The sequence below is a fragment of the Aythya ferina genome (genome assembly GCF_964211825.1).
Source record: "Aythya ferina genome assembly, chromosome: 1".
Lineage (NCBI taxonomy): Eukaryota > Metazoa > Chordata > Aves > Anseriformes > Anatidae > Aythya > Aythya ferina.
Genome location: NC_140296.1, coordinates 200246412 through 200255898, shown reverse-complemented (window position 1 = coordinate 200255898; position 9487 = coordinate 200246412). Strand labels below are relative to the sequence as shown.

The 9487-nt window shown below is 53.2% G+C and overlaps 1 protein-coding gene across 10 annotated transcripts in view; it reads right to left on the bottom strand.

Annotated features, from left to right (window-relative positions):
* Window positions 1–377: 377 nt before the first annotated feature.
* FRMD4A (FERM domain containing 4A) overlaps window positions 378–9487 on the bottom strand; it is a 350418-nt gene continuing 341308 nt past the window's right edge. For 8 of the 10 annotated variants that reach the window (XM_084517305.1, XM_084517306.1, XM_084517307.1 and 5 more), the window contains 3 exons: window positions 7668–8527; window positions 6673–6769; window positions 378–3872 (listed from right to left, as the gene is read on the bottom strand). In XM_084517305.1, the coding sequence (XP_084373431.1) occupies window positions 3770–3872; window positions 6673–6769; window positions 7668–8527 (1060 nt within the window). In that variant the 3' untranslated portion in view covers window positions 378–3769. Of the gene's footprint in view, window positions 3873–5017; window positions 5090–6672; window positions 6770–7667; window positions 8528–9487 lie in introns of all 10 variants that reach the window. The other 2 variants (XM_084517308.1, XM_084517302.1) reach the window with 1 other exon arrangement.

Here is a 9487-nt window from a genome sequence, read left to right as displayed (position 1 = left end):
CTGGAAGGGGCCGCCTGATCCTGTGCAGGCTCCCGCAGTGTGGGCTTTCTGCCTTGTGTCCCTGTTCCTGCGAGTCGTTACGCGCCTGTAGTGCCTTGTTTGCTGCTTGTAATGCCAGAAGGGGCCAGGAGGGCCCCTCCTGCAGCATAAATTTTGGTTATTCCCAGTTACCCGTCCATCCCCGGAGCCCAGCGCGCGAGAGAGCGCTTCGGGTGCAGCCAGCAGGGGTCTGCTGAGCCCCAAATCCCATGGGGTCTGTACAGGGCTGGGTTTTTGGGGGAATACTCAGCACTTTTTGCAGCAAAATTTGTGGTGCCCAGCCGTTTGAACGTCCGCACCCCGCGGTGGCCGCGCGCAGGAAGGATCAGTGCCGAGGCTCATTTTGAAAATGCTTTAATAAGGAAGTGTTGACAACACCGTTCTGCAAAATGTAAAGGTAACTATACAAATTCTTAATACAAAAAGAATAAATTAAAAGCAGATCTCCTTTAATTCTGCAGCTTTTTCTACAACATACAGATTTTTGTCCTTGGTTACAATTGAACGGAATCCAGTAAAATCATTTTACATGCTCTAAAGTCAATTTCAGGAGAGACCTAATTTTTTTTTCTTTTTTTTTTGTGTTGTTTTTCCTTTTTTTTAAACTAGAGAGTCCATTTTACACAACTCGTAATAAAACTATTGACATTAATATATATGTAAAACTTTACACCTAGTTAACTAAGCAGTAACTGGTCATCTGATAGCACCTGAATGGGGGTCGGCTATGCCCGGAACTAAAACTAAGACAGAGTGAAAACGAATGGGACTGCTTCAACATTTCCAACACGCGACTGCATATAAGAGCATTTAAAAATAAACCCTGCCTCGCAGCACAGCCGGGCGCACAGATGTGCCCCGGGCCGCTGGCTGAACAGGGGGAGCTTCGGACGTGGAGACTAAGAAATTGTGGCTTTATGTCGGATGGAGCCTGGAAAAATAATAAAAAAAAAAAAAAAAAAAAAGGTAAAGGAGGGGTTAAGTTGGTAGTCAAGTGCTTGTATATAATAGCTATGTATATACCCCTCCGTGTTATACTTAAATATGTTAATCCCACATGATTAACATTTTATGTACATTTGTGTTTAATTGAATTGAGCTAAACAGTAAAACCTGTTTTACTTAATCTGTCTTTACTACCAGACTGGCTGCTCACGTGTGCCTTGATTGCAAAACAGAAAAGCAGAACACAAAGCTAAACTCAGTCCGTTTCTAGAAAGCTTCTTCTCTACTCGAGCCTGTTTGCAATTCAGGCTAACCATTTATTTCATTTTTTTGTTGGTTTTTTTTTTTTTTTCCTAATTTCAGGGCTGCCACCTCTTAACCTTTGCTGCAAAACTGCAGATCTGGGCTTGGAGGAATGAGTGTGTCTTCCTGCAGTGCCCAGAGGCCTCGTAGTGCCGCTGTTGTTGAATTCTTTTTAATTAAAAGAAGGTACACGGAAAAAAAAAACAACAACAAAACCTGAAACCACTTAACCAGGGAAATTAAAAAGAAAACAGACAGTTGCTCAGAGCCCCTCAAAATCCGTGGGCTGAATTACCTGCTGCTGCTTAATTTGGTCCTCATTTAATCCTTTCATTTTACCTCCAGAATCTTACTAGCGCATGCCAGCGATCGGCACCAGCTCCTACCCAGCTCAAAATCCAGCTAGGAGCTCGCAATAATTCCCGTGCTAAAGACCCCAGAGCAGAGAGGGATGTTAAAATAAAACAGGATTTTGTTCCAACCTCCAGGTAAGGGGTGCGATCTCACCGCCGCCTGCTGGATCTTTGTGCAGGTCTGGGAGCACGAGGCTTGCGTGGCTACCTTTAAAAACATCTTGCCAGTTTTAAAAATTAATTATTATTATTATTATTTCAGAGGGATAAGTCATTTATGCTTCATGTGTGGACATTAAAGGGCTTCCTTCCTGGCTCTGGACAAATAGCTCAGGTGTTTCTGCCCAAGCAGCCCAGTGGGCGAGGGCCGGGGAGCGAAGCCCACATTTCTTACACCTATCGGGGAAAGGAATTAGCACGAGCAGCTCGCGGGAGTTTTTAGAAACCCCCTCCCCTTGCCAAATCTAATTAGGAAGGACCCATTCTCTTTCGAAAGCCTGGAATGCAGTTTTCCAGCAAGCTTCATACCAAAAGGTGTGGCAGCCCCCGAGTCGCGGGGTTTCGTTCTCAACTCCTCGCCCTCCTCGTGTCTGGTAGATGCTGTTACTCTTGGAACACGCGCACGCACACTCACACTTCTGTTTTGTTTTGTTTTGTGTTTTTTTTTTTTTAATTATTTTTAAACTAAAGCTAACTTCAGTTTCTGCTTTTCGCAAAGTAACCCCCCTCCAGCCGTTCCTGTAATGCCTTTCCCATAGGAAATCATCGTTTGCACGCGCCAACAGGGGGCAGGGACCTCCCCCCCGTCTAGTGGCAATAAAAACAGCATAGCACCGCAGTGAAGGCTAGACGTGCCAGCTTCGACATCCACCGAGAGAGAGAGAGAGAGAGAGAGATTGTGCACTGGTTCGTTACAAAAGTGTCTTTGAGGCCTTTTAAAGTTCCATGGCTTGACGTGTATAAAGCATTGCTCCAAAGTACGTGTAAACTTGCAGCTTCTTCCACGACTCTCGCGGCCGATTTCCTTCTGGTAGCAGGCGGCAGGTGCCCGGCACCTCCTGTCCTTCCTTCCCTTCCTCGGGGCTGCTTCTTGCCCCAAATCCACAAGCCCCGCTGCCGCTCCCCGCCTGGTGCTGAGCCCTTTGCTACACCGCTCGATTTGCCGGTCACGCTTCCTTGCGGAGCTCCATCAGGATTTATTGGCTGTGTCTGCTTGGAGAATTTGGCAATTTGGATCTTCATCAGAGTATTGGGGAAAAAAAAAAAATCACCCCCACCCCAACCTCGCTAGGTGTTGGTAAGGAATCTGTGCCAGCCGCAGAGCTGCGCCGAGTCACAGCACTCGCCTCTGCTGTAATTAATGCCTCTGTGAACCTCGTTTGCCCGCTGTAATTGCAGCTCGTAGATGCTGTGCTACCAGCCCAGACCTCCAGCGGGTCTTCAGCACGTGGGGTTCGGTTGCTGCTGTGGAGATGGGCTCAAAGCAACGAAGGAGAAGCTGTTTGCCAGGAGGTGCTCGTGGCTGGCGTCGAGGCGAATGAGATGCTCCCGGAGCAGGGCCTTGCTGGACAAACTCACCCCGCTGATGTGGGTTTGGTGATTTTGGGCAGCGCAGACCTGATTGTGGGAGTCTGACACATCTCTGAAGTGTCAGGATTTCACTTTTTCCTTAAAAGAAGCATTTTCAAGGAGTATTTCTCAGCCTCTGTCCCGTTTTGTGTCGAACCCACCCCCCACCCCGTTGAAACCGATGCTGTGTTGGCTTCGGATCGCAGGTCATGGATGTCTTACTGCTGGTACGTGCCACAGAGCAGTAAGATTTGTGGAAACCTCGACAGGCTGCCATCGTTTAGAAGGAAAACCAGCTTTTAAATCGCCGACTGGCTGCTCCACGCATCCTCCCTGCGGGCTCCGGGAGGGACGAGCACCAGTCTGGCAAGGGGAGGCGCTGCCGCGGTCGTGGTGGATGTCTCGGGGCCAAATGTTACCGAAATGTCGAATTGCATCGTGAGAAAAGTGCTTAAAGAGTTGAAGCTGGTGCTGGGTGACAGTGCATCTGGGTAAGGCAAATGAGAGGCAGTGAGGTGAGCTCCGAATGGCGTCGATGGGATTCGCTTGAGGTCAGGGGTTCACACTAGAGTCCCAGGCTTGGCTTTTTCCTGTCCATACCACTGGACGTCTGCTAGTTCTGGATAGAGGGGAGGATCCAGGAAACAGCTATCGGTGTAGCTCCTGCGGGAGAAAGGGAACTGGGTTAGGGGCAGCCGGGGCTCGCAGAAAGCATCGGGCTGCGGGTGGGGAGGATCCCAGAGCCCGTCTTTGGGGTGGAGGCTCCGCATCGCCCGGCAGCCCCGGGGTTACGGGGCAGGAACAGCAAAACCTGGTGGCGAGGGAGAGGCGTGCTGGGGGGTAGCCCACATTTTGCCTCAAGTAGCCCGGTTCTCGTCTCGCAGCACCTCTCGTGGCAAGCTACGGGGTCATTTGCCACGTGGCTTTTTGGTTGCTTGCACAGAGCCCATGAGGGACTTCAGGGGAATTTGCTCTCCAGGCTCAGATCAAGGTCAGCTCCCGGCTTAGGCTGCGGAGCTCCTTGCCTGGAGAAAACCCTGAGGTCAAAATCTTGTTGAGATGGGGGGGGAACCTGAGCAAGGCCAACCCCTGCTGCCCCTTAAAGAGCTTTTTGTTTCCCGGCTCCGTGCCGGAGCTCTGTGGGTTAGCTCTAGAAAGCCGGGCTCGAAATACTCGCCAGATGCCAGCTGTGAATGGCTGCAGATTCAAACGAGAGTTGCCAGACAGTGGCTGCAGTTTAATTAAAACAGAATCACTCGGAGGGTTTTTTGTTCCCTCCACCCTTCCCCCTCTGTCTTCCCACAGGAAGCGGGCCAGGGCTGCTCCTCGCTCCGTGAAGCCTCGCAGCTCCCCTCTGCGGCAGGGACAGAGGAGAAAAGGGCACCCGGGGCCAGGCTGGAGCGCTGCTGGCAGCTCCGTCCTGGTCACCCGTGCTCATCACCCCACCACGGTGCTCCCAGAGCCTCCCCACACTGCTCCAAAACACCCCCAGCCGTGAATTTATCCCTGCTGCCCGCTCCCTGTGCCTGCTCAGCCTCCGCTGCTGGCCCCCAGCCCGTTTGGGGCGAGGAAGAAGCCCTCTTTCTCTGGGAAAAAAAAGCCCAGCAGCCACAAACTCGCTGAAGAGGCACAGGCAGGGCTCCGAGATGCTTTCAAGTTGTTCTTCCGAGAGCCGAAGGAAGCTTTGAGGCCAAACAGGCACACGACTAAAAAAAGGCTGCTTCTGGGGGTTGGTTCTTTGCATTGTGGCCGTGGCCCACGGGCTGTAGGGCAGAGGGGTGAAAGAACAAAACATTCCCTTACTATACCTCTATTCATCAGTACTTTGGTGGGTTGGAGACTGAGACTCATCCATAGTGGGTGAGTTGTCTGTTGCTTCTCTGAACAAAGGAGAGCGGAGAAAAAAAAACAAGGAGGAAAGAGGAGAGAGGAAATGTTAAAGAAAAGAAGTGACACGGACATTGTTACGAGCTTATTAATCCAGCGGGGAAACGAGCTGGTGAATCATCTTCAGAGAAAGGGTTAGCGACACAAAAACACGTCGGGGAGAGCTGTAAATCTTTTAATTGGTGCTGGGAGGGAACAACCTGTTCCTGTGGGGTGGGGGAGGTTGTGTTGTGCTTCTCATGGCGAGCTCTATTTGCTCCTGCCATATTTATCCATGTGTTTGGGGAGTTAAGCTCTGGCGTGAAGCAGGCACTGATTTGCCTCCAGTTCCTTCTGCACTGGTTGTTGGGGCAGGGCCTGAGCTATAAATCCTGGTGACTTCACGTTTGCCAGCTAAGATTTTGGTGTTTTGCTGGGAGAGATGGGGAGCAGGAGGGCTCCTGAATGGGAAAATGGGAGAAGTTGGGGTTTTCTGAACAGGTTTCTCAGCTGGCTGCCAGCCAGGTTTACTCCTGGGTATTTACCATGGAGAAATTCAAAGGGTTTAGGATTGGGATGGAGATGGAGACTGAGCCTAGCTTCGAACCCTTAATAGGGGAAATGTCGGTGTGCAGGCACGGTCACTGCCATTTCGCTGATCTTATCCTGGCTTTTTGTGAAATGGGACCTGGAAAATTCTCGGCTTCTAAAGCTGGGAGCAAACACAAAGCCCACGTGAGGCTGGATGTCAGCGGGGTGAATTTAAAATTCAACGAGGGCCTGCAGGGCTCATGGTTACAGCTCGCCTCATCTCCATTTTAAAAGTGCAGTCACGGGCAGTGCTGGAATAAGACCAGAGGGCAAACTTGGCCGCAGGTGACCAAAGAAATTAAACAGGTGAGGGTTTTTTTTCAGTGGCTGCAGAGTGAAATGTTGGTGGAGTTCACTCCACGGGTCCCCAGCCACAACTCAGGGGATCCGACCTGTTTTCCTGTGCCAGGGCCTGTAGTGTTTTGAGGATTTTAGCCTGAAACTATCTCACAGAGAAGAGAAAGAGAAGCTTTCTCTGCAAATTCAACTGAGTTGCAAAAATTTGGGACATGCTGGGTTAGACAGGATCTGGAGATGAGCTGTATTTCACGTGACAGGACAGAACTGCAGGAGATTGCTAGAGAAAACCCATGGGAGCTCACAACAGGCTTCTTGTTTGCTCCTCGAACTCCTCGCCTCTCACAGAGGTGCCAAAGAACCCAATTAGCAAATTGATGTGAGCATTGGCTGCCCGCATGCAGGGACCCACTCATGCTTTGGTGCAGTGCCTGAAGTTAGTGGTAGCTGAGAGAAAAGAGGAACTTCATGGTCATTTGGTCACGTTGCTGGGGAAAACCTAGCAGAAAAACGTGGCTGCTGCACGCACAAATAGGGCAGGCACCTCGCCAGGCCTTCAGAGCAAAGGTTTTGGTCAGGAGGAGAGCACTGGGTGTAGGAAAAAGCATGTCTGTGTGTTTGGGGAGGTTTTTTTCCTGAAGCTCATGGGATTTTTGGCTTCCTGCAGTGAAGGAGATGAGTCCCCAAAGCCAGCCCCGCAGACACTCACCCGGTCTGCCAGGCGAGAATGTGGTGGGGGCTGCCCGGCGGCGTGGCCGCTAGCTCGCTCGATGGCGTCGAACTCCTCTGGCTGTGAGGTAAGGCAGCTGGAAAACAACCACAGGGCGGAGAAAAAAGAAAGGGTGAGGTGAGGGGGCGAGGGTCAGGGCGCTTCAGCCCCGCAGGAATGCGTCCAGCTGGGAGAACCCAACTGGCAAAGTGTGACAGGAGCAGCTCTGCCCGGAGCTGCTGTGTGTGTGTGTCACGGGCTGGAAATCCACCCGGCCAATCTTCTCAAGCCTCCAACTTTAGTTCACCCTCCAACTTTATGAGTATAATCCTCATTTAAAGGACAGCGTGAAGTCCAGCAGACCTCCCACCTAGAGCTAAACCAGCTACACGATGGGTGTCTCTACCTGGCCCCCCCCTCCTGCACTGTTCATTTCCCTAGCTGCTGCCAAAGGGCGCTTTTAAACAAATTTTCATCTCCTCCCCGCAGCCAGCAGCCCCCGAGGTGAGCTCCTGGTCTGCTCCAAGGGGCTGGTGAGGCTGGGGCAGCGGTGCCAGGCACAGGGCAAGCATGGCACTGAATCTGCTCAACCAGCTCTCCCATCTGGGTTCAAGTTTTTGGCATGTCCTTGATCCATCCAAATGGGATTGTCTGCTGGTGAGTGATGGCCAGCAAATATTTAACCTTGGCCTGTTCCACAGCACCCAGTGGTGTCTGCAGGTTCAGGACTCAGACCATTTCCCTGGTTAATATTAACAGCAGAGCTCTGTGTGTGACAGGGAGGTAAATTCCTGCCCAAACTGGAGCACTCTGAATTTCACAATGCTCTCAGCACAGCTACTGGAGTCCCACGGGAAAGCCAAACACCAGCAGAGCCCAGTGATGCCACCGGGCAAACATTTTCGGGGCGGGCAGAGGGCCCTGGGAGGCTCCCCCTGTAACTTTTCACCTTCCCCATGCCTCATTTTTCACGCCGGCCCCCCCCAGGCTCTCACCTGACGTCGCTTTACACATCTGAGGCATTCTCGTGACCCTGCTGTGCGCCACAAAGGTGCTTTGCGAAGACGTGCTGTACTGGGAGCTGCTGTCCGAGGACGTGGAGCTGGTGTGCGAGAGGCGGCTGTGCTCCTTGTGGGAGGCCGTGGAGCGCTGGTACCAGAGCCGCAGCTCGTCCGACACGGCAGTCCTACCCGAGCCCTTCTCGTGGCCCTCCCTGCCCAGGGACGGAGTCCTTATGATCTGGGAGCGGGACGGGGTGAGCCGCACGGAGTCCGCTTCGTCCCCGTGCCAGTTCTCCTTAAACATCCCCCCCGCCGTGTAGGAGTTGGAGGTTTTGAATTGTGCTTTCACGCTGTAGTGGCCCTCCTGGTCGTTCTCCAGGCTGCGCACCACCACGGGGGTGGAGCTGCCCTCGATGTACAGGGGGTACTCCTTGATCCTGTACTGGGAAGAGGGTTGGCTCTGGCTGTGCAGGTAGACCCGGTGGTGCCCCGTGCCGTTCCTGGCGGCCAGGTTGGGCATGCTCCCCGAGTTGGAGGAGACCAGGTTGCCCGCCGATTTGTGCCTCTGCCTCTGGCGCTCTCTGGCTTTCGACGGGGAGTCCTCGGCCAGGGTGGAGTAGTTGGGGTTCATCTGAGCGGGGTAGTAGTGCTCGGAGCTGGAGTGGCTGGTGCAGGACGAGCAGTCGTCCATGGGGTCGGAGCCGTTACTGCTACGAGTCCTTGGGGTGTAGAAATCGGGGCTCCCCGTCTCGTTTTCTGAGCCGAGGAGCTTGCCTTGCGACTCCAAACTGGAGCTCCGGTGTCTAAAGTGCTGGGCGAGGCTGTGCAGCCTGGTCGGGCTGATGTCTACTGACCTGCGGGCACCAGGGAGACAGGCAAGCTGGTAAGGCACGAGGACAAAACGCTCCCTCTCCCCTTCCACGCACCAATCCGGCCTCGCTAGCAAGGCAACACCGAAAATTTGGACCTTTTCAGGGGCGGCAGGACAACTGCTTCCCTGCTGTGGGCTTGGGGCAGTGAGGTCCAGCTCCTGCTCCTGCCCAGTCTCCCTGGTGGTGGCATTCACTCTGCAGCACCACGTGGGACACAAACCCTTCCCAAACCCAATTCCTTGGTGGCTGCTCCCATCTGAGGCCGTGGGGACCTCAAGCTTTGTGGGGGTGAACCAGCCCCATCCTGGTGTGTGAATCCCCCGGGTGTTTCTCCCATTAGTGGCAGACAGACAGACAAACTGGCTGTATTTAGCCCCAAAACGCAGCAGTTGTGGCCTTGGAGAACGCCAGCTCCGGGAAGCAGCTGGGTTTTTGCTGGGTAAGGCTGTCAGAGGGTGACAGCCATCCAGGCACCCGTCCCGAATCGCAAATTTCCAGGGCTTGGATCTGTGGCCAAGCCTGGGTGGTCTCCATTCATCCCAGCCGCTCGGAGAGCTGCAGCCACCCGCTGCAGGAGCAGCAACGTCGCGCTCAGACAAGTCACACCCCCCAAAAAAAAACACAGGCGGCCAAGGCTGGGTTGTTCTGAGCACCCAGACAGCCCCCACCTGCTCCAGGCCCCTTCTCAAGCCCCGTGCCAGGCTGGTTTCTCACGCAGCTCAGCTCTGGTCTTAACAAACATTGTGCTCTTGACAGGTGCTTTCAGCCAAAAGCTCGTAATGAACACAACCCAGGGCCTCGGTTAGCAGCACCCCTCAGGGCAGGACAGCTTGCAGCACGCAGCTTTGGCTCAGCTCTGCTTCTCTGAGCGTTTGTGGGGTTTGCCACAGGAGCAAGAAACAACGAAGTTGAACAGTTCCTGTTAAAAAGCAGGCAAATTGG